The 25,761-nt window shown below is 41.1% G+C and overlaps 1 protein-coding gene across 1 annotated transcript; it reads left to right on the top strand.

Annotated features, from left to right (window-relative positions):
* The first annotated feature begins 425 nt into the window (after positions 1 to 425).
* Positions 426 to 23,911, top strand: LOC139449805 (phosphatidylinositol-3,5-bisphosphate 3-phosphatase MTMR2-like). The gene is made up of 17 exons (XM_071231340.1): positions 426 to 736; positions 2,301 to 2,376; positions 6,200 to 6,294; positions 9,497 to 9,607; positions 9,928 to 10,029; positions 10,806 to 10,889; positions 11,005 to 11,079; positions 12,400 to 12,474; positions 12,747 to 12,935; positions 14,216 to 14,307; positions 15,069 to 15,162; positions 15,606 to 15,704; positions 17,156 to 17,263; positions 18,374 to 18,466; positions 19,600 to 19,713; positions 20,294 to 20,473; positions 21,575 to 23,911. Exons 1-17 carry the CDS (start codon positions 521 to 523, stop codon positions 21,725 to 21,727), a joined length of 1,956 nt encoding a protein of 651 aa, XP_071087441.1. The 5' UTR covers positions 426 to 520; the 3' UTR covers positions 21,728 to 23,911.
* Positions 23,912 to 25,761: the final 1,850 nt, after the last annotated feature.

The raw sequence follows: 25,761 nt of genomic DNA, 5'->3' as shown, positions 1-25,761 counted from the left end.
GAAGGGTATTGGCAGAGCGGGAGAAGGAGGTAGATGGTATTGTCGGAACTGGAGAGGGGATTGGGTGGAATTGTCGGAGCGGGAGAGGGAATTGGGTGGTATTGGCGGAGCTGGAGAGGGATCTGGATGGTATTGGCGGAGCTGGGGAGGAATGTGGATGGTATTGGCGGAGCTGGAGAGGGAGGTAGATGGTATTGTCGGAACTTAAAAACAACAACTCAAGTTCAGCATCAGCATGATATTAGTTGAAAATTATGTAGCTTTCATGTCCGCATCATGTCATTTGCTGCTGAGATGTAATGTTATTTCTGTAATGCAAAATAAATTCTTACCCCCTCTCTCTCGTCATACCAAAAGGGACATTTTACGTCCGCACTCATATGGAACATAAATATCATAGAGTTACCTCCCCGTTAGAGGGCGTGGTGAAGTGGAAACCTTTTCCTTCCGTGTTGGATGAGTATTATCTTCCTGTCAAAACATATATAAAATAGTTTAAATATCCTTCATTCTGTCCAAAATGGATAGAAGAGGAAGTCAAGATTATGTTGATACACCATCAGCACGGTCGAAAACACAGAGCTCCGACTCTATATCAACATCTGAGCGTTCTGTCTCCATGCCTAACGAGTCCCCAAGTAGCAGTTCTAAGGAAAGTGCGGGGTCACCGTCCAAATCATTATGTTCCTCGACATCCACGTCTTCGGAGAATGTCCCAACAGCACAGGAGATGAAGGTAAGTTTATGACACGCGATAATATGTATGTATTTTCTGCAGGAATACCTTTCTTGAGAGGGTACTGAATGGACTCGTCACTTGGCTGGTAGCGTGCCATCATACCCTGACGGACGGGGGTTGGTTATTATATCTACCATTGGTTTATCCGGCCATGCTTGATTGTTTACAGGTCTTTCATGTTACACTCATGTGACTATTTCACGTCTACCTGGGTATACTCCAAAACATCAGGTACCAGAAGATTAAAATGCACTGTGTCAAAAAGTATTATCCTTGCGTACTGTGTTTACAACCACCATTTAAGATCTATTTCTGATTTTGTGTCTCAAACTCAAAGCAATCCCAATATGCTAAGATTAGGTCTTACCTTTGAGAACTTTTCTTACTGTTTACACTTGGATGGTCAAATGACCATGTCTTGTTAATAATAATGTCTTGAGGATAATGCCTTGCTGAGTGAGATGAGTGGATCCAACGCCTTGTTGTTTCCGTCACATGATTTTGAGCCCCTCCATTACAGTCAAGTTAAAAATATCTGCACAACGTGATCAGTCACTTGACATTAGACACTGGAAGTTTATAAACAGCAACCGATACACCATTGGTGCATAAAATTGTTCTTGTGGAAAATTTTCATCAGGTCAAGTTTGATTACAATGTGCCTCGTGAAAAAGTAAGTTTTCAGGTATGTTTTCATTAAATATTGAATATCTTACCTTGTATAGCTTACTTCTAAGCCTAAATTCAGCGGCAAGTTGCAAACACTTGGATGTCTTCATTGGGCTTTGAAACATCTTCTTTGATTACGATTATGTCATTAAAGGGAAATAACACTCAATGTTTGAAAGTATTGAAATATGGATCAGGTTTTTCTTCGCAGATTCACAATTGCTTATTATGGACTATAGTTTCGACTGGTTTGACTCTACACGAGGCAACCATTATTGGAGGACTGAAGAAGGAAAGGCTGCATTATGTATATATTCACGTAAAAGCAGAATATCCCAACTATCTGAAGGTTTTCAAAGAAACTTATTCGATGTCACGTGTCTTTGTAACAATCTAATATTTTAAAATATAGATGGCTTTCCGGGATGTTATAACTTGTGTTCGTCTCTCAGCAATAAATTTGTTTCACTTAGTTGTCATATGTCTCTACGATCATGATGTCCACAGTTCTTTAAAAAGAAAACCCATTGAGTTAGATAACAATGAGCAATCGATCAACATATTAACAGCTAATCCTTTGAACATAGTATGTTGTTTTTACAGGTGCGCTCCACGCCCATACATGGGTGTATTCGGTCTGCTTTAGTAAAGCTACATATATAAACACTTGCTTTTGATAATAATTGTTACTTTTTCAAAGCTGTTGCTGCTGGATTGAAAAAGTTCTGCTTTGGCATGACTGATGATAGGCATGCCCTCACTAATGGTACAATATCAGGGCACTTGTAAACATGGTAAAGTATGGTGCCAATGAATTCTGAATAAGTGCCCTCCTTTATAGAACTGTCCTAAGGAAGAAGTACATTAATGAATGCATCTTTCCTAATTTCAGGTTTTCAAAGATACCACTAAGTTTGGTCAAAGTGATGAACCTCCATTGCTGGAAGGAGAAAAAATCCATGGGCGAGGTAAACATCAGCCAATATTCCTTATCACAAATCCCAATTTCAATATGGCCACTATGGCATCCATATTGAAAATCTACCAATGTCATAAAAGCCATATTGAAAACTTATTTGTGGCTATTATTCAGACAATATTCCTTATCTTTCTATAGAGATGTAACTAATATTTTTAGATCACTTGACTGAAATGTGAAATGAGCTTATCAGCATCTCCTAATAAACCAATGGACCTATGAAGCTATTATTCAGCCATTTTTGTTTTAACAGCAATGAAATGTTTAGTTTATTATTAGTGGGTCTCAAAACCTATGTTTTTCCTAGTTTAACCTTGTTTTTATGTTTGTGTTTTAACCAAGTCCTTCAATAATCTGTCAAAAATCTAGTTTTAGCTGTGTTCTCCTCTGAACATGATGAATTGCCAGACTGGGGAAGCTGAACATTGGCATGTGTGTTTTTTCTTTCCGTGATCAAATCTGTAGAATTTAGTGTCATTTTTTATCCTCAATATTTGTGCCGAAAATATTTGAATTTTCAATGCTGACTTTTGTAAAGTGTCTGTCTTTGTTGACATTTCCAACTGTTGACCGTGTTGACACGACTCATCCAGGTGAGCTCCAGTCATGTTGATACAGTATTTGGTGAAATCAACACTGGTACATGTATGTCACAGTCTGTACCCAAAAGCTTTGCATCTACTAGCCCGTACTTGGCTCTTAGGAGTAGTATAATTTTCAGTACTTTTTAGTGTTGCCATGACCCGTGAAGATCCAGGGTAGAATAGGTCTTCAGCAACCCATGCTTGCCATAAAAGGCACTGATGCTTGCCCTAAAAGGCGACTATGCTTGTCGTAAAAGGCGACTAACGGGATCGGGTGGTCAGGCTCGCTGACTTGGTTGATGCATGTCATCATATCCCAATTGCGTAGATCGATGCTCACGATGTCAATCACTAGATTGTCTGGTCCAGACTCGATTATTTCCAGACAGCCGTCATATAGCTGGAATATTGCTGAGTGCGGCGTTAAACAACAGACAAACAAACTAGTGTTTTTTATTGGCTGATCATTTTAGACTAAACAGAATTTTACTAAACTGGGACTTCTGGCTAGTGGTTAGAGTCACCGACTGGCATCTCATTGATGCAGATGCTCATGTTCCAGGCATCATACATAAGACACCATTACCTTTATTCAAAGATTCATGACCCATTGGGATTCAGGATTAGAATGTTGGTCGTAAGACGTAGAGGACATTAATGGGTCAGGTGGTCAGGCATGGTTACATGGTAGAAAGCATGTTATTGTAGCCGGACAACATGGATTGTTGTTCGTAATAGCAATCACTGGATCTTTTGCTCCAGACTCGATTATTAAAACCCATTGTCGCATATATGGAATATTGCTGAGTGCATTGTTAAACAATAAACAAACAACAACAAAGATTCATGATTGTCATATTGCCCTGGTTGTTAATATGCTCATGATGTCAATCACTGGATTGTCTGTGTCCAGACTCAATTATTTACAGACCGCCGTCATACAGCTGGAATATTGCTGAATGTGGCGTTAAACACCAAAAAAACAAACAAATCATATGGACACACAGCTTAAAGATTTTGTGGTTGAACAAATTGAATTTCCGCTTTGGTCCTGGAACATTTTTTTGATTATTTGGAACATGTTGACGAGATATAAGTACAATCTAACAGCTGGAATGTAATCAATTTGATGTGGAACATGTTGACGAGATACACTTACAAATGTACAATCTAAAGCTGGAATGTAATTGATTTGATCAATAAATATCCAACTTATGGTGTTGCCATGCATGGTTGCACCTGTGTTATTGGGATGTGTATGTACAGACTTGAGAGCACTGTCATTGACAATTTGTTTCAATATAGTCATAATGAGTTGTATCCATATACTATATTAATTTGCAAAATGTGAATAGTGATATGAATTGAGAGTATTTACATTGTCAAATTCAGGTCTGGTATCAAACAAATAGCTTGTTGTTCGTCAGCCTTAAAGCCTTTGCTAGAATGTGCCATGTCTGATAACCATGTTAAGTGGTCTTCAGGTTATGCACGAAGCTAAAGGTATTTAACATGAAATATTCAGCCTGTTGTGCCAATAGTCCCAGCCCGAATATTTTAAGATTTCCTTTGTCAAGAGACTTCAGCTTACAATAGGGGGCACGGATGGCCCAGTGTTCTAAGGCGCCGCAATACGCTGTGCAGTGTTAGGTCCCTTGTGCTTTGATCGTGGATTCGAATCCCGGTTTGGCCTGATTATGGTTCTAGGTTTGTCAGCACCATATCTGTGCTCATGGGTTTCACCAGACTGGTAAACGTCTGAGACCTGCATCTCTTTGGGCTTTCCTTGCACATCAAGCTGACTCAACGTAATATATCTTGAATACTGTTCAAAGCTCTAACTTACTAAGCAATGCATTCAGCTTATAATATCTGGTGAAAAATACACCCTAAGAAATGTTTTGGCCTACAGACTGAAAGTTTTATGGAACACTCTGAATATATAACCAGTGTTCCCACTGGCAACTCTCAAAATTACCAGTCCTCCCTAATTTTTGTCAGTCCCAAGTTTCAACAAATAAAAACGTGTGAAAATTACCTGGTTTTAATTCTTTCAACATCATGTTCAATGCAATGACGTCATCTCTGAAGTAACTTAGTTTGATCTACACGTCATTCACACAAAGATCAGTCATAATTTCTCTTTTCTTTTTGAATATTTCAAGACTAAGTCGCTACAAATATATATTTAACCTCGAAGCAAAGCGAAATGTTATTTCCTTGCAACAAACCCTGATGGTAACAGACAAGCTGACTTTATTCGAAAAATATACTCATATGAATATTGTGGATGCTTTGTTCTATAACAAAGATATATAAGGTATGTTATTTGCCAGTCCACGGGGACTGGCAGTCACATGAATTTCCTGTTACAAGCATAATTTTACTGGTAAAAAATGGTAATTACCGGTAAACAGTAACACTATACACGCTCCCTGACTTTGGCCACAAATCCAGAGCCACAAGTCTAGTAATATTCTGTTCAGCCTGTTAGCTCGGCTAATTATCATGATAATATGGTCCATATAATAACACTCAAATCTACTGAGAATGACACTAAGATTTAAGTTCCCCTAGTAGACAAAGGGCTATAATTGGTTACCAAAAGATATGTTTATTGCAATATGATGTATATTTCAACAGGGGTGGTCGGGTAGCCTAGTGGTTAAAGCGTTCGCTCGTCACGCCGAAGACCCGGGTTCGATTCCCGACATGGGTACAATGTGTGAAGCCCATTTGTGGTGTCCCCCGCCGTGATATTGCTGGAATATTGCTAAAAGCGGCGTAAAACCATACTCACTCACTCACTATATTTCAACATTCAGTAATCACAATTTGTAATCCAACCAAAGCATATCCTTATAACAGCCAAAATGTTTTCTGGAGAGGACAACCTGATTGTATTTAAAGGGAATGTGCCAGTATTACTTTTTCACTGTTTTTTCAACTAATTTTCACTGTTTTTGTCCAGTTGATATTTTTTTGTAATGAATACCCTAGTGTGCTATTATAGACATACCACAATTAATGCAATGTTGAATTTTTGGAAATAATTAGATAAGTAATTTAAGTGTAAATTTGAATATCTTCACTTTTGACGAAAATATTGTAGGTGGATCTGTAATCCAACCAATAAGCAATGATTAGAAAATGATGCCCAACCATAAAATGATGTACAGGGTGTTTGTGACAATGTATAAAGTCCTGGTTATGTTTTGTGTGTTTCAGGCTACGATGTGACCTATCTATGTCCCTACAGTGGGCCAGGGAGAGGCACACTGACTGTCACCAACTACAAACTCTACTTCAAGAGTTCAGAAAGAGTAAGTCACACAGATATATTGAACATTAAAAAATGACTGTCTGTTACTGAGTTTTATTACCCACGTGGTTAAGATACAGGTGGTAAGATACTAAATCCGTATGTCACATGTGTGTTGTACAAGGTTGACCTTGTTTAATTCGTTTTGATTGGATAACCGTGACCTCTGTCACACCGGGACTACTTTTTTCATTCATAAAAAATTGCGAGACGTCATTTTGCAATTATAAGGCAGAACTGAAGCAATGTCATATGAGCAAGGGATATTAACAAACACTTAATTAAACCAAACAAGATAGTCACACGCATCAAATTTGGTTTGCATCCTATATGAGTTATGTATTGAGCTTCCACAGACATTATATAATCGAGCTATATCCATTTACAATGTTCGACTACCGTTCAACAGTCCGAGGGTCCCCATGAGCGTGACGCAACCGACCACTTTCGCAATTTCCAATTTGATTTAACGTAAAAGGATAAGCGTGGTGAAATGAAGTCAGTTTAATCTATCTGGACAGATATCTAGACTTACTTTGGATGGTTGGTTGTGCCATCAGTGTCCTCTTTGAAGGGTATTTTGTTGCATTGTTTCGGGAGTTGTTTGTTCACGACTGCACAACCAAATCACTCAAAGTAAACATTTCCTATACAAATCATTCAAAAGCTGCGTCAAATACCATAGAAAGTCCACTCATTTCGTAAAAATGGTATCTTACGAGAATGAGCGTAGTATATTCTATAGGTCAGAGTCTTTTTATTTCTTAGTAGTGTTTGGAAAAGCTTGGTTGGTACATGGGAGACAAAGACATTTCCGATTATTCTTTAGTAATTGTTCTCTGCACAGTGTTTGTTAACTGGTCTTGTCAATCCCTTTATTTGTATTATATGCACGTTATTGTGTTAGCCAACATGAAAGTTTTCATTCAGCAGAATAAGAACAAAAGTGCCTGGTAGATTTGTTTTCCAACTTTCCATATGTATAGAGTTAGTGGATATGTAAACTAATAAAACCAATTTTACCCTGGTTTGAAGCTCAAATATTTACATACATGTATTATTATAATGTTACAACCAGGAAGAATTTGTTTTTTTGTGGTAATTGTCTGTTTAGGCATCATTTTAGGCAAAAGTGTCCTAGTTATCAAAGATGCTGTAGTTTAAAGTGCAGAGTTTTCTCCCTTAGTTGAACAAGGGGCCGGCCGGGTAGCCAAGTGGTTAAAGCATTCGCTTGTCATGCCGAAGACTTGGGTTCGATTCCTGACATTGGTACAATGTGTGAAGCCCATTTCTGGTGTCCCCTGTCGTGTTATTGCTGGAATGTTGTGAAAAGCTGTGTAAAACCAATGTTACCATATTCTCACCCTCACTCACTCTCTCTCAACTTATAAGCAAGGATCTTATCATGAGTTTGAATCTCAGATACTGAGGTTGGTGGGCAAGTCCCCTGGTCATGTCCTCCCCAAATATGTTAATTTGCCGTTACCCTGCCTGGCATTAAGGGGCTAAAAGGTCGGCTCGGAGTCAGTATACTATGTCTGAGTGGGGTATCCATGTTAAACCTGCAGGATGGTATCTTCAGTGGGCTAGCAATGGAATCGTGATGAAACCAGAAAATATCTGTTGTACAAACACCCACACGTGACCCAGTTTTAAGACCTGGGATGCCAAACTTATTAGTGAATGTCCCCAGGATTCGCAAGTGTACAGACCAATGTAAATGCCTGCTTTTTAAACTTATCCTATCTCAGACTATGCATTTCTTCCTTCTTCTTTCAATCCTTCTGTGGAAATGTGCTTGATCAAAGTTTCCAGTTTCTCAAAACAATTTACCTGAGCACATCCCAGCATCATAGCCACCCAAACAAATGGGTCACGCGCTGTGATCCCGTGGATAGCGACCAACACGACATGATCACATGACACCCCTGCCACATCATTCTCTTTCTCATCCCCACACGGTGGAGACATGTACTGAGTTCTTAAAGAATACATTTTCTCTTTTTGTTGGATTTCCCTTCAGTATCATAAGAATACATTTTCTCTTTTTTTGTTGGATTTCCCTCAAGTATCATATTAACTTTACGTTAGTAACTTGTGGGAGGATGGGTTCCAAGTATGAATATCTCCCAGCTTGTCTCAAGTGCAGATAAACTTTCTCCACTTCGGATCCTCATGAACTCAGTTGTGATTTCTGATCTCTTTTTGGGTTCCATCCACTGTTTAGCTAGTGTTACAGAATATTTCATTTGTATCACATTTTAGAACAAGCTTCCTCGTGTAATCTCACAGTTGTAGTCTATACAGGCTAGGGTATCTGCACACCACTGTCCAACCGTGCATTAAATGCATACTGTGAGAAAGGTTTTAAAATATGTAAATTCTACATTAAATTGTATATATTTATATACTTATCCTATTTCACAGGCTATATGCCCTCCCTACCATCCCCACATCACAGCTCCTAGAGCCTGTTAGCTCTAATAAAGAGACTGATGTGGGAGGGGTAGTCATGTGATCATGTCGTGTAGGTCGCTATGCACATGATTACTGGTGGTGACAATGGTGATGCTGGGATGTGTTTGGGTGAACTGTTTTTAGAAGCTGGTAACTTTGTTTAAGGCCGTTTCCACAGAAGGATCGAAAGAAGAAGGAAGAAATGCATAGTGTGAGATAGGATAAGTATATAAATATACTGTTTAATGTAAAATTTACAATTCTGACAAATCTAAGGGAGGGAGAATGTAAGGTGAGGTGAGGTCCAAGATTATTGCACTTATATAGCAACATGCATGCACGTGTGTGTGTGTGGCTGCTTGTATTAGAAGATCACTCCAACTTCTAAATTCCACTGAAAGAAGTGCTTACACTAGTCCGGACTGATGCTGATTTATAGTGCTAGCTCACTGAGATACCATGCTGCAGTTTAACATGAATACCCCACTCAGACACAGTATACTGACTCCGAGCCGACCAGTCCTTGTTTTAGCCCCTTAATGCCGAGCGCCAGAAGGGTAACAACAAGTACCATCTTTTAACATCTTTTGGTATGACGCGGCCGGGAAACGAACCCCGGACCTTCCGCTCTTCGGGCGGACCCTCCACCACGGAGGCAGTCGGAGAATGCAAGGATATGAGGCACAGTTATGAGGCACAAACTATGTATGATGAGTTCACTCCTATCATTTTGATGTTTCTTCCAGGAGCCTCCCCTTATCCTTGACGTTCCGCTGTGTGTCATCAGTCGTGTGGAGAAGATAGGGGGCGTCTCCAGCAGGGGAGAGAACTCTTATGGCATTGATATTCTATGCAAGGTAAGTAGAAATCTCGAACAATGTTGAAAGGTCAGTTAAAAGCAAAAACATGTACAATTAAAACTGTGTTAGGAATTTAATTACAGGAAATCAAATTCAAGTAAATTGGTAATTGGAGCATTGCAGGCATCTTTTTATTATGTTTTGAAATAAGATTTCTGTTAATTGAAATAAATAGAATTCTAAGGATATGATGATGGATTTGTTGGTTAACATGGTTAATATGTGTTGGAAGTAATGGAGGTCATGCTCGTTATGTCAGACCTTCACCGTGTTGATCCGGTCAAGAATTTGGTTCATATATAATATTCTCTTTTCAGGATGTAAGGAATCTCCGTTTTGCCCACAAACAAGAAAACCACTCTAGACGTCAGGTGTTTGAGAAAATTCAACAGTATGCATTCCCCGTAACTAACAAACTGGTATGTGTTCAGCTATAGGAACTGATTTCTTTGCGCAGGGATGAAACACGCTTTATACTTTGACATAAAACCAAAGTATAAAGTATATGTTTAATAGGATCATGTTGGAAGCTTGAATTACAGTCATTGCTTATAATTGTACTGTTCTCTGACCCGTGAAGATCCGGGGTAGAATAGGTCTTCAGCAACCTATGCTTGCCGTGAAAGGCAACTATGCTTGACGTTAGAGGGGACTAACGGGATCGGGTGGTCAGGCTTGCTGACTAGGTTGATGCATGTCATCATATCCCAATTTCGTGGATCGATGCTCATCAATGTCAATCACTGGATTGTCTGGTCCAAACTTGATTATTTATAGACCGCTGTCATTTAGCTGGAATATTGCTCAGTGCGGCGTTAAACAACAAACAAACTAATTGAATGAGATAAATGCAAGTGCAATAAGCATGATAAGCATAATGAATGAATGAGTGAGTATGTTTTTACCCTCTTTAGCAATATCACGTGCCCATGTGGGGAATCAAACCTGGGCCTTTGGTGTGATAAGCAAAAACTTTAACCACTAGGCTACCCCACACCAGGCTCAATAAGCATAATGTACAATGTTTACTCCATTAATTGTTTGTTTGTGAGATATGTCATCAAGATCTACTGCTTACATGTGCAGAAAGGGAATTACATTATGACAGACTTAGGCCACATGTAACTGTAGGTCTTCCAGCCTCTTTGTATGACTTGATGACTACCTTTAAGAAACCTTCACCTTTTTTTTGCAGCCATTCTTTGCCTTTGACTTCAAAGAGGACTATGGTATTGATGGATGGAGAGTCTATGATGCTGTGATGGAGCTGAAACGACAGGTTAGTGGGGTCAGAGGTTATTACTAAGTAGAGGCTCAAGTTCCAGATATTGTCGCTCATGTTTATCTCAGGAAATGGTTACATAACTTTCTGTTATTGTTTCGTTCCATTGCAGGGTTTGCCGACAGAGAGTTGGAAGATTGTTCGACTGAATGAAACATTTGAGCTCTGTGACTCTTACCCTGCCATTGTAAGTTTATTGTTAATAGAACTCCACAAGAACTTTAAAACACATTGGACTATTTCTATCTAAAGTTATGAATATACGTAACTCATGACTGTTCTAACGTATTCTAAAACTATTTGTCTTAACATAACGCCATAGTATGTATAAGCATGTATGATCTACATTATGTCAACATATATTATGGGCTGGAGGCCTGATTACTGAATAAATCTGTCTGTCTGTAAATAGATGCATGTTTTGTGCTGCTTCATGTAACCATGGTAACGTACTAGTTCAGGGGAAATCGACCAAGAAATGACACAGCTGTTACAGAGAGATTTAAGAAATCATAACTAACTGGTTTTGTGTTTAAATACTTGATAGATTTGTTCAAAGTAAATATTTTTTTCATATGCTGGCCAGTGTTGTTGATGCAATAAACCAATCCAATAATCAGTCAGATTAATATGCAAATTAGGCCTCCGAGCGGGAACTACTTTTAAGCTCCTTATGTCAATGCAATGTCAGCTTGATCAGTACGTTATTGTCTCATGTTCCCAGTATGTTTATAGAGGGGTTTTCGGATGTGGGGATGTTTGTGTAAACACACATTGCTGTAAATCAGTTGGCACTATATGATTATAGAGTGGTTCACTCAAAGATTGTATTCATACACAATTTTCTGAAGTCAATGAGTAAAAGTACATCAAATCATGGATTATTTGGACTGTCAAGTCAGCAGCTTTGATGACATCCCACCTGTAATAAAAAACAAACGCCTCTATTCATTTATTTATTTTTTTCACATTTCAATTTTGATGTCTGCAGATTTTAAAACCAAGTTTTAAAAAAAGTTGAACATGTTTATCTCATTGAGGATTTGATAGAGTTCATATGAACATTTCATATTTGTCATTGGAGGATATAAGCAGAAAAGCCAACTTTCTAATTATACTATCATATATGTATCTTATGAATTTTATTCTTAAGAGATTAATGTCATTGAGGCAGTCTCAGTAGTTCTGGCATGAAGTGCTTCTTCACTTTACTTTATTTAAGGGGCGGTCTGGTAGCCTAGTGGTTAAAGCGTTCGCTTGTCCCACCGAAGACCCGGGTTCAATTCCTGGCATGGGTACATTGTGTGAAGCCCATTTCTGGTGTCCCTGCCGTGATATTGCTGGAATATTGCTAAAAGTGGCGTAAAATCATACTCACTGACTCACTCACTTTATTTACTGTTTCAGATGGATATTGCTTCTCGTCGCATTGTGATGTATATATATGATGTATCTTGGTGTTTTATATGTGTACAATATACATACTCTTACAATCCTACTCCACTAGATTGCCATGCCTACAGCAGCTAATGATGAAGACATTCGTGCTGTAGCTAATTTCCGTACCCGAGGGAGAATGCCAGTGAGTGACCTCCCTTTATCAGTTTATTTTTGCATGTTACTCACGCTCTCATCTGTTGAGACGTTTACAATCCTGGCGAGATCTGTACATATTGTTTGTGAGATTTCTTGAATGTCAACCTCCCGATGTATTTGTATTGAGTACAGTGTGAGTAATGTAGGAGGCAGTTATGTGATCAACAACATTTTATGAGATTTCCTGTATGGCGACCTCCCTATCTTTCTATGGTATATGAGTACACTCTGAGTTGACATGCTGACTCCTGGCTACAGATTCTGTCCTGGATCCACCCCGAGAGCCAGGCCACCATCACACGCTCCAGTCAGCCCATGGTGGGCGTGGCCGGCAAGAGGAACAAGGAGGATGAGAGGTACATCCAGATGATCATGGACGCCAACGCACAATCTCACAAACTCTTCATCATGGATGCTCGACCCAGTGTCAATGCTGTAGCCAACAAGGTATGTGTGTGTCTGTTCCCTCATTGTGAGTGAGTGAGTGAGTCAATGCTGTAGCTAACAAGGTATCTGTGTGTCTGTTCCCTCATTGTGAGAGAGTGAGTGAGTCAATGCTGTAGCTAACAAGGTATCTGTGTGTCTGTTCCCTCATTGTGAGTGAGTGAGTGAGTGAGTGAGTGAGTGAATGCTGTAGCTAACAAGGTATCTGTGTCTGTTCCCTCATTGTGAGTGAGTGAGTGAGTCAGTGCTGTAGCTAACAAGGTATCTGTGTCTGTTCCCTCATTGTGAGTGAGTGAGTCAGTGCTGTAGCTAACAAGGTATCTGTGTCTGTTCCCTCATTGTGAGTGAGTGAGTGAGTCAGTGCTGTAGCTAACAAGGTATCTGTGTCTGTTCCCTCATTGTGAGTGAGTGAGTGAGTCAATGCTGTAGCTAACAAGGTATCTGTGTGTCTGTTCCCTCATTGTGAGTGAGTGAGTGAGTGAGTGAGTCAATGCTGTAGCTAACAAGGTATATGTGTGTCTGTTCCTTCATTGTGAGTGGGTCAATGCTGTAGCTAACAAGGTATCTGTGTGTCTGTTCCCTCATTGTGAGTGAGTGAGTGAGTCAATGCTGTAGCTAACAAGGTATCTGTGTGTCTGTTCCTTCATTGTGAGTGAGTGAGTGAGTCAATGCTGTAGCTAACAAGGTATATGTGTGTCTGTTCCCTCATTGTGAGTGAGTGAGTGAGTCAATGCTGTAGCTAACAAGGTATATGTGTGTCCGTTCCCTCAAAGAGAGTGAGTGAGTGAGTCAATGCTTTGGCTAACAAGGTATATGTGTGTCCGTTCCCTCAAAGAGAGTGAGTGAGTGAGTGAGTCAATGCTGTAGCTAACAAGCTATATGTGTGTCCGTTCCCTCAAAGAGAGTGAGTGAGTCAATGCTGTAGCTAACAAGGTATCTGTGTGTCTGTTCCCTCATTGAGAGTGAGTGAGTGAGTGAGTGAGTCAATGCTGTAGCTAACAGGGTATCTGTGTCTGTTCCCTCATTGTGAGTGAGTGAGTGAGTTAGTGAGTGAGTCAATGCTGTAGCTAACAAGGTATATGTGTGTCCGTTCCCTCAAAGAGAGTGAGTGAGTGAGTCAATGCTGTGGCTAACAAGGTATATGTGTGTCCGTTCCCTCAAAGAGAGTGAGTGAGTTGGTAGTTGAATGAGTGTATGAGTGAGTTGGTGAGAGGGATGCATTTCACTGACACACACACAGCTGTCTAATTCTGTATTTTCATGGCTATTGTTGTTGTTCCCAGGCCAAGGGAGGAGGCTACGAGAATGAAGACGCTTATCAGAATGCAGAGCTGAGTTTCCTGGACATCCACAACATCCATGTTATGAGAGAAAGGTGTGTCACCGGGTCGTGCCATAACCTTTGTTCACCTCAATTATTTTTCTGAGTTTGTCAGCACCATACCCATACTCTAGGGTTCCACAAGGTAGTAGGGGTGAAACGATACAGGAAGGTCACAATACGTTACTTATCACCATACGTAAATTACGATACAATATCTATCACAATACGCATATTTATGTCAAATCGTGTTGAAATGTCTTGCCTTGACCATAAATATTTCAGAGAAAGTTCAAAAGGAAAGCCAGCTATAGACACATATGTTTGGCTGGGGGGTCATTAAATGAGTAGTAAGTAATTTATTTTAGCAAGTGTATCGTCTTGTTTCGATACAGTCAAAATTGTATTGTATTTTATCGTCACATGAAAACTCATAATGCACCGGTACATTGATGCATCGTTTCACCCCTACAAAGTGTTAGACATCTGAGGCCTGCATCACTTTGGGCTTTCCTCCCACATCAAGCTGACAAGCCATGATATAACTGGAATACTGTTCAAAGCTGTGTGTAACCAAACTTCACTTCAGATTTCTTGTCCTCTGACCGGCTAGATCAAACGAGATTGCACAGTTCATTATGCAACGGTTAATACCAAGGCTCCGCAATATGTCCTCCAAAATACATGCGTATGCCTCTTCGCTGTGCCTTCTCATCAAGTAGCTGAAAATTCTTATTAGTCAATGTATCAGTGTCAGGTTCTTGTTTTGTCATATCTTCAAACTGGTCTTAATCGTATATGAATTTTTTCTACAGTTTACGTAAGTTGAAGGAGGTGTGTTTCCCCACTATAGATGAGGCTCATTGGTTGTCAAATATAGAGTCAACACACTGGCTAGAGCATATCAAGGTGAGATCATCATCATCATCATCATCATCATCACCATCATCTTCTGTTTATTGAAATCAACCTGCTCTTATCTTTTGTATAGAAACACACACACACTAGGATTTGTGTGAATTTTGGTTATTTCCATAAAAAACATGTGTTATTTTATTTGTTTAACATGTTGAGTCAAGTTTCAGTATTTTGTGCATAAGTCGTATTGCATGTATAAAAGTGTGCAAGAAGATATAAATATGTAAAAAGATTTGTTCTTTTTCAACTTCACACACACAAAAATATCAAACAATTTAAGAAAAACATAAACACCATTTTTGAAATTGCTTTAGAAATCAGAACTGAAACTTTTACTTCATAAATTTTATCATTTCCATTTGTGGAAACTTGTTAGAAGAAATTATTTTTTTAGTTTAGTTTTTATTGTAAATAGCTTCATTTTTTGTCTGCAGCAAATTCTGGCCGGTGCCGTCAGGATCGCCGATAAAGTGGAGAGCAATAAAACCTCGGTGCTGGTGCACTGTAGTGATGGCTGGGACAGAACTGCGCAGGTGACCTCTAGTTGTAATTGCGTGGATCGATACTCATGACATCAATCACCGGATTGTCGGGTCCAGACTCGATTATTTACAGACCGCCGTCATATAGCTGGAATATTGCTGAGTGCAGCATTAAACATCAAACAAACCAACATGCAGTCTCGCCACAGATGATTTGACCATTGTCCTAGAAGCTTGTTCCACAACTTGGTCTCAGTTCTGATATGGTGTAACTCAAATACCTATACCATACCCTGTAACTCAAATACCTATACCGTACACTGTAACTCAAATACCCACATCTCAGATCTATGATAGGCTTAGTGCTGTGACTACTGTAACTTCAGTATCTACACACCTGAGACCTGTGATAGTCTTGGTGCTGCTGCTAGTGTTACAACTGAGACCCAGGTTGACTAGGTCTAACCATGACATGTGTGTTGTTTTGTGGACCGAGACCTTGGTTGACTAGGTCTAACCATGATGTGTGGTGTTTTTGTGGACAGAATACTCGCCTCGGTCTCACCACCACATGTGTGTTGCTTTTGTGGACTGAGACACAGGTGAATTAGCCTAACCATGACGTGTGTTGTTTTGTGGACCGAGACCTTGACCCAGGTTGACTAAGTCTCACCAGGACATGTGTGTTGTTTTGTGGACCGAGACCTTGACCCAGTTTGACTAGGTCTAACCAGGACATGTGTGTTGTTTTGTGGACCGAGACCTTGACCCAGTTTGACTAGGTCTCACCACGACATGTGTGGTGTTTAGTGGACCGAGACCTTGACCCAGGTTGACTAGGTCTAACCAGGACATGTGTGGTGTTTAGTGGACCGAGACCTTGACCCAGGTTGACTAGGTCTAACCAGGACATGTGTGTTGTTTTGTGGACCGAGACCTTGACCCTGGTTGACTAGGTCTCATCTTGACATGTGTGGTGTTTAGTGGACCGAGACCTTGACCCAGGTTGACTAGATCTCACCAGGACATGTGTGGTGTTTAGTGGACCGAGACCTTGACCCTGGTTGACTAGGTCTCACCAGGACATGTGTGGTGTTTAGTGGACCGAGACCTTGACCCAGGTTGACTAGGTCTAACCATGACATGTGTGTTGTTTAGTGGACCGAGACCTTGGTTGACTAGGTCTAACCATGATGTGTGGTGTTTTTGTGGACAGAATACTCGCCTCGGTCTCACCACCACATGTGTGTTGCTTTTGTGGACTGAGACACAGGTGAATTAGCCTAACCATGACGTGTGTTGCTTTTGTGACTCAAACCTCGCCTCGGTCTCACCACGACATGTGTTGCTCTTGTGGACTGAGACACAGGTGAATTAGCCTAACCATGACATGTGTTGCTTTTGTGACTCAATCCTCACCTTGGTCTCACCACCACATGTGTGTTGTTTTTTTGGACTGAGACACAGGTCAACTAGGTCTAACCACGATGTTTGTGTTACAGCTGACGGGGCTGTCGATGTTGATGCTGGACCCATACTACCGCACTGTGCTGGGCTTCGAAGTGCTCATTGAGAAGGAGTGGATCAGTGCAGGACACAAGTTTGCCCAGGTAGGTGCAGCTGATGTGTGTCTAGTAACTCCTCAATGCATGATGCACATAGTGCAATGAACCATCTGGTTTATGAAATTTGTTATTCATGCCTGTTCAACAGAACTTATCTGTTTATCAAGCATATGTCTGCCAATGTTCATTTCATTGTAAACAGGAGGCAGTCGGGTAGCCTATTGGTTAAAGCGTTCGCTCGTCTTGCCAAAGACCCGGGTTTGATTCCCGATATGGGTACAATGTGCGAAGCCCATTTCTGGTGTCCCCCACCGTGATATTGCTGAAATATCGCTTAAAGTGGCGTAAAACCATACTCACTCACTCACTGATTATCTACATGATGTGTTGATGTTGACATTTGAGGTATAAAAACAATTACCGGTATGTGAAATGTTCGGGACCAATACCAGCCATTTATTAAGTCTGTAAGTCCACATAGTTATTTAGCTCACTTGTATTCATATGTCATGGCCTGCTTGGCTGCCATATTTAACAGCTATTTCTGTCCATTCCTCAGCCATTGTTAAAAGGGGCGATCGGGTAGCCTAGTGGTTAAAGCGTTCGCTCGTCACGCCAAAGACCCGGGTTCGATTCCGGATATGGGTACAATGTGTGAAGCCCAGTTCTGGTGTCCCCCGCCGTGATATTGCTGGAACAATGCTAAAAGCGGCAAAAAACCATACTCATCTATCCATCCATTGTTAAAAAATGTAATCAAATTTGACTCAACGAGGCTTTGGACAAGAGGACAGACCATTTAATATTCTGGGGGAGAGGGCTTTGATTTTGTTTTGAAACCAGATATTTTTTCAGCTGCAGCTGCAAAACCATATATTTCTTCAGCTGCAGTGTAAAACCCGCTATGTTTTTCAAATAAAACTATGAGCAAAAAAAGTTTCAACAATGTAATTTTGGTGGCAGGCAATTCATTTTTCCAACAATATGAAGCATAATTATTGTGCTCAAGAATTTCCGAGCACTTTTTGTTTTTGTTGATGAGATCCAAGGCCCCCAATATCAAATTGTTGGCCCCTAAGAGGGTCCAGACTGACAGGATCGAGGGAGCAGTGTTTCCCTGTATGTTGTCAAGTTGGAATCCTGTGTCTGTTGCAGCGAGTTGGTCATGGGGAAGACAAGCACTCAGACGCTGACAGGTCACCTGTGTTCCTGCAGTTCATCGACTGTGTCTGGCAGATGACACAACAGGTAAACACTGTAGCTAAAACATGACTGGTCGGCTCAAAGTCAGTACACTGTGTCGGATGGGGGTATTCATGTTAAACACACACACACACAGAGAAACACACAGACACACACAGACACAGACACACACACACACACACACACACACACGCGCGCGCTTATTTACGCTTGGACATTCTTTACACCTGGCTTTTAATCTCAAATTAAGTAATTGAGAGAATTCCATGTATAAAAACTACCCAGCCTTCAATCAAGACCCAATCGTTTGTTCAAGGCCCAGCATTTAAATGGAACCCAGCATTTAATTGAGGAAATATGGTAATAACTGATAAGATATTGACCAAATCGGGGTACAGCTTGAAAATTTGCATTGCCACTTTTTCAACGGATACCTTCAGGTGACTTTTGTTTCTTGCTAAAGAGTTCCCATTAAAATCATACTTCCCGTGAAGATTCCGGGGTAGACTTGGTTGATGCATGTCATCGATCCCAATTGCGTGGATCGATGCTCCTGATATCAATCCATGGATTGTGTGGTCCAGACTCGATTATTTACAGCCCGCCATCATATAGCTGGAATATTGCTGAGTGCGGCGTTAAACAACAAACCAACATTAAAATCATACCCCTCCATCCTCTAGATTTTTTAACAAGATATCTCGTAAATACATATTTCATGTCATCTCGCGTTTGACGCGTTTGAGTTCAATGAGCACTTCCTGATCACGATCATGGACTACCTGTACAGCCGCTATAACATTATTATCTGTTTCTAGTTCCCCAACGCGTTTGAGTTCAATGAGCACTTCCTGATCACGATCATGGACTACCTGTACAGCCGCTATAACATTATTATCTGTTTCTAGTTCCCCAACGCGTTTGAGTTCAATGAGCACTTCCTGATCACGATCATGGACTACCTGTACAGCCGCTATAACATTATTATCTGTTTCTAGTTCCCCAACGCGTTTGAGTTCAATGAGCACTTCCTGATCACGATCATGGACTACCTGTACAGCCGCTATAACATTATTATCTGTTTCTAGTTCCCCAACGCGTTTGAGTTCAATGAGCACTTCCTGATCACGATCATGGACTACCTGTACAGCCGCTATAACATTATTATCTGTTTCTAGTTCCCCAACGCGTTTGAGTTCAATGAGCACTTCCTGATCACGATCATGGACCACCTGTACAGCTGTCTGTTTGGTACCTTCCTCTACAACTGCGAGCAACAGCGTCACAAGGAGGTGAGGACAGTCGTCCAGAGATGTTTCAGTCAACGTTAAGGCAGCTGCCATGCTAGACATTTTCTTTAACATAGTTTTAGAAAAAAATGATGATTTGAACATGTTGAAATGTGAAAAGGGTGATGATTGTGTGTTTATGAGTACAACATTGTAGGTGTGCTTCCACATTGCTTAATGGCTAGCAACATTCATATCCTATATATTTTGCAATTTTATTTTAATGACAGTTTTGATAATTTAAAGATTGTTTTTAATACCCGTTTATTATCATGATTATTTAATATATTTTATTGCGAAAAATCAAATGGATCAGACGCATGTGACACACTTATGAGGCCTTCACCTAAACACATTTCATAATGATGTGTATATACACCAGTATGGAGACAAATAATCACAGATTTGTGCTTTCTGTAACCACGGCAACATTGTGGAATGATATCCTAAATTTCAAGAATTTTTCAGAAGTGAACTCTGGTTGGAACTCTGATAATGAATATGTTTTGGTTCCTGCTATTGGGTGAGTGAACACTATAGTGACAACAGTGTAGTTGTAACCTTGTGTTGACTGTTGTAACAGGGTGTGAAGGAGAACACGCTGTCACTGTGGTCCTTCATAAACTGCCAGCTGGAAGAGTTCACCAACCCGTTGTACGCCGCCTACCTCCACCAACATGTGCTGTTCCCTGTCGCCAGTCTTCGCCGCATACAGCTGTGGACGGGGTACTACTGCCGCTGGAACCCTCGCATGAGGCCACAGGTAGGTCACCCTTGTGTCCCTGTAAGCCATCCTTGTTGCCCCTGTAGGCCATCCTTGTTGACCTTTTTGGTCACCCTTGTGCCCCTGTAGGTTATCTTTGTTGCCCCTGTAGGCTATCCTTGTGTCCCTTTGGGTTATCCTTGTTGCCCCTGTAGGCCATCCTTGTTGCCCCTGTAGGCCATCTTTGTTGCTCCTGTAGGCTATCCTTGTTGCCCTTTTAGGTCACCCTTGTGTCCCTTTAGGTTATCCCTGTTGCCCCTGTTGGCCATCGTTTTTGCTCCTGTAGGCTATCCTTGTTGCCCCTTTAGGTCACCCTTGTGTCCCTTTAGGTTATCCTTGTTGCCCCTGTAGGTTATCTTTGTTGCCCCTGTAGGTCATCCTTGTTACCCCTGTAGGTCATCCTTGTTACCCCTGTAGGTCATCCTTGTTGCCCCTGTAGGCTATCCTTGTGTCCCTTTGGGTTATCCTTGTTGCCCCTGTAGGCCATCCTTGTTGCCCCTGTAGGCCATCTTTGTTGCTCCTGTAGGCTATCCTTGTTGCCCCTTTAGGTCACCCTTGTGTCCCTTTAGGTTATCCTTGTTGCCCCTGTTGGCCATCGTTTTTGCTCCTGTAGGCTATCCTTGTTGCCCCTTTAGGTCACCCTTGTGTCCCTTTAGGTTATCCTTGTTGCCCCTGTAGGTTATCTTTGTTGCCCCTGTAGGTCATCCTTGTTACCCCTGTAGGTCATCCTTGTTACCCCTGTATGTCATCCTTGTTACCCCTGTAGGTCATCCTTGTTACCCCTGTAGGTCATCCTTGTTACCCCTGTAGGCCATCTTTGTTACCCCTGTAGGCCATCCTTGTTTCCCCTGTAGGTTATCCTTGTTGCTCCTGCAGGTTATCGTTGTCCATCCTGCCTTGTCCTGTAGGTGCCCTTGGCCGCTTTATTGTTTTCTAAAATTTCCTAAAACCCCTTTTTAAATAATCATTGAGGACATATTCAGGATAGTGAGATAAACTGACATAACTCAGGTATCAATGTATTTCTAGCCAATGTCTATGGGTAGAAAGTGTATGTGTTGTCAGCCTGGGTGTAACAGTCATGTTTCATGTATCTAACAGGAACCACTTCACCTCCGTAACCGAGAGCTGCTGGTTCTGAAGACCCAGCTACAAAAGAAGATAGAGGAACTTCAGAAAGAACTAGAGAACAAAAATGCCCGAGCAACTCTCCAGCCATCCCCAGCCCGAGTGTCCTCCCCTGTGACAGTCTAGGGCCCTGTAGAGACCCTGCCTTGGTGGAAGGAGTCATTAGGATAGATGTCGCTATACCCAGGAGACATGGAGAAGAGAGATTGATGTCCCTGGAAGTTTAGCTGGTTGTGCAGGATACACGAGTGTTACCTCATTGTCACATCTTAGGGAGGACACTGGTGATGAGTTTGTGAGGAACAAAGTGATGTCCTTTTCACGAGGCACTTTGATGCAGGGAGGTTGATTGTCTCTCTGGCTAATGTGGACTTCTCATGAACTATACCAGTAATGATCATGCCAGTATCTCTGGAACAAGATCAGATGGTCCCTGAACAGCCACAGCGGGGAGATCATTGCAAGTGTTTTTCAAGAGTTAGGTCTGTCGAATACAAATTATAATATGATGTGTGCAATGGATGGTCTCTATGAATGTAGTATCACAACCGAGTTAAATGATACAAGCCCTGAAACCTTGTCGTCATATCGACCATGTGTTTTAACAGTATTCTTATTTAACATAAATCACTGTTTTCATGATTTATTGTCACAACAAGTGTTGGATAATCATTATGTTCATGGAGACAAACATGGATCAAACTGTAAATATAAAATGTCATTTAGAACCTGGTAACCATGGTTAGTGTTTTCCTAGTGGTTAAAATGTCTGTTACCTACTGTGCAGAGTTGTGTCCCTTATCAAGGATCTGCTTAAAATGGGATTGGAACCATTATTATCCTTGATCTGTCAGAACCTGAACACATCTACAACCTGCATCACTCCTTGGCCCCACTGTAAGCTGACAGGCTGTGATATAACTGAAATACTGTTGAAGGGTCAGTCAGCCCAATACACTCACTTCCCTTGTGAGACTGCCTCTGTGGTCTAGTGGATAGAGCATCTGCCCAGAGAGTGGATGTTGATGGCTCGATCCCCAGACATGTCATACCAAGATATAAAGTACTTGTTGTTACCCTGCCTGGTGCTCGGCATTAAAGGGCTAAAACAAGGCTTGGTTGGCTCAGTGTCAGTATAATGTGTCAGAGTGGGGTATTCATGTTAAAACGGGGGCACGGGTGGCCCAGTTGTCTAAGGTGCCGCGATTCGCTGTGCAGAGTTGCGTCTCTTGGGCACGCCAGAAACCTATGATTGTGGGTTTGAATCCCGGTTTGCCCCGATTATGTTTCTAGATTTGTCAGCACCATACCGTGCTCGTGGGTTTCACTGAAGTGGTAAACATCTGAGACCTGCATCACTTCGAGCTTTCCTCCCACATTAGGCTGACACGCCGTGATATAACTGGAATACTGTTAAAAGCGGCGTTAAATCGAACTCACACACTCACTCACTCACTCACTCACTCATGTTAAAACTGTGGCAAGGTGTACCGATGGGCTGGCACTATAAAACTGGTTTAGATGAGTCCCAAGCGGACACGCATGCACATGCATGTATGTTGCTATGGAGATGCAATAATCTTGAACGCAACGTTAAATGCGATGTTTGACCTCACCTCACCACTTCTTATATATCCGAGTACCGTTGTGGTCCGAGTGATGAAATACTTGTTAATACCTGCAAGGCAGCCCTGCATTTATGACAAAGCTGCCTTTCCTCATGCTGTGTATAATAGTTAATTAACACCATTTCAATTTTGGTCCAAGCCCTGCCAATTTCAGCTACTTTTCATACAAAATACAGAGGCTGAGATGACAATGTTTTCTGATCAGTCAGTTCTGAGACAAGGTCTAGAGAAAGACCCGGGTTCGATTCCCCACATGGGTACAATGTGTGAAGCCTATTTCTGGTGTCCCCTGTCATGATATTGCTGGAATATTGCTAAAAGCGGCGCAAAACAATACTCACTCACTTGTAGATAGAACAGTAGGGTATCCTGGTAATGTAAATGTTTGCTTGTCATGGGGAAGACCTTGCTTTGTATCCCTGACATATACAATGTGTGAAATCCTGGTGTCCCTGCCATGTGCTGAAATATTGCTAGAAACAGCATTAACTAAACTCAGCCTTGAGTGAGACAGCTGAATGTTAACCCTATTGTATATATGTGTACAGATTGAGTACCTGAATTACAAATTTCATAACCATATTTGTTAATTTATGATTTCATTTGATTAGATTATTTTATCATTGTTGTCAATATTTAACAAGATGTCATTTTAGTCATGAATCGTTTTGTACAAAATGTTATCTACAGGATATTTCCTTGTGCAATCATCATGAATAAATTCTGCATTCTCAGTTCATCTTTGTGTTCATATTCATGTGACTGCCTCTGTGGTCTAATGGTAGAGCGTCTGCCCGGAGAGCGGAAGGTCCGGGATTCGATCCCCAGCCGCGTCGTACCAAAAGACGTTAAAAGATGATACTTGTTGTTATCCTGTCTGGCGCTCGGCATTAAGGGGCTAAAACAGGGACTGGTTGGCTCGGAGTCAGTATACTGAGTCTGAGTGGGGTATTCATGTTAAACTGCGGCATGGTATCTCAGTGTGCTAGCACTATAAATCGGTATCAGTCCGGACTAGTACAAGCAGCCAAACACACACACATACTCGTGCATGCACGTGACTTTATAAGTGCAATAATCTTGGACGTGACGATAAACCCCAGTTCACCTCACCTCACCTCATATTCATGTTGGAGAAAAGAAAGTCGGTTGTTTGTTCCCTGACCTTTCATACCAAAAATACTTGTTGTTTCCCTGCCTGGCCTGGGGATTGAGTTGACAAAACAAGATCTGGCCCACAAAGCCCTGGAGTCAGTATAATGTGTTTGAGTAGGGTATTGATGTTAAACTTGGGCCTGCTATCTCGGATGGCTAGCACTATGAACAGGGCTAGTACAAACAGAGGGAGAGACATGCACACGCACATGCATGATATAAGTGCTGTAATCTTGATCGTCATGTTATACCCCATTTCACCAAAGATTACACAAGCCCGGATTGAGAAAGAATATGTTTATTTGATGATATATGTGTGACTGAACCGTGAATACCGCGCCGAGCTTACATCAAGGGTCACTGCATTGGATTGGCTACATACACAGCTAGATATACAATGAACAGCCACTTACCAATCTTAAATATTAAATAATTACTTTCAAACAATAAAATGCATATGACAGTAGCAAACTTGAGGGGAAAACGGAAACAAAGTTCTTTTTGTCACTGAATACTGAAGTGGACGAAAACACATCAAATTGAAATATGTGACCGTGACTTTGTTCCCTCCAGTGTGAAGAGTAGCCGACCACCGCAGGGCCACATAACACAAAGTGATATTATCACTGTCTTAAGTCTGCGCGAGATACAACAGTGCTAACTGAGTTACAACCATCGTAAGTCTTACGAGATACGACAGTGCTAACTGATGTTACAACCATCGTAAGTCTTACAAGATACAACAGTGCTAACTGATGTTACAACCATCGTAAGTCTTACGAGATACGACAGTGCTTACTGATGTTACAACCATCGTAAGTCTTACGAGATACGACAGTGCTAACTGATGTTACAACCATCGTAAGTCTTACAAGATACAACAGTGCTAACTGATGTTACAACCATCGTAAGTCTTACGAGATACGACAGTGCTAACTGATGTTACAACCATCGTAAGTCTGTAGGACATACAAGAGTGCTGTTGAACACAGAACAGATGAGTTCATGAATTTGGTTTGGGGCCTCATTCCACCCAGCGTTCATGGCTCTGTGACTATTGTAAGTCTATGTTCAAGTACTGGAGTTACGACAACTGTATTGCTAAGATCACTTTGTGGAACAAAGCCCTGGCTAATAGTCATTATCAACACCTGCCTTTTTTTGCAACAGACACTAACAATATTTTTGTCATATTACAAAATTAAACATCACAAAAATATCCCATTCAATTTTTATTCAAGGGGACATAAATATTACCCTCTCACTTTTCGTGTCATCAGAACCACACCATTTATGAGGCTGAACTAGGCAGAAACACAATATATACAGCCATATTTCCTGTGAGATGTAACTACTGGCAAAGTAATTACTTGAGGT

The sequence above is a fragment of the Haliotis cracherodii genome, unplaced genomic scaffold (genome assembly GCF_022045235.1).
Source record: "Haliotis cracherodii isolate W230 unplaced genomic scaffold, xgHalCrac1.p SCAF_8, whole genome shotgun sequence".
NCBI lineage: Eukaryota > Metazoa > Mollusca > Gastropoda > Lepetellida > Haliotidae > Haliotis > Haliotis cracherodii.
The sequence above is the reverse complement of the archived record's forward strand: the minus strand, read 5'-3'. Positions and strand labels throughout refer to the sequence as shown.

Coding starts and splice junctions, on each gene's coding strand:
- LOC139449805 (XM_071231340.1), top strand. CDS start 521: ATGGATAGAAGAGGAAGTCAAGATTATGTTGATACACCATCAGCACGG. Junction 6,295..9,496: donor ACTTCAAGAGTTCAGAAAGA/GTAAGTCACACA, acceptor TGTTTCTTCCAG/GAGCCTCCCCTTATCCTTGA. Junction 19,714..20,293: donor AGCAACAGCGTCACAAGGAG/GTGAGGACAGTC, acceptor CTGTTGTAACAG/GGTGTGAAGGAGAACACGCT.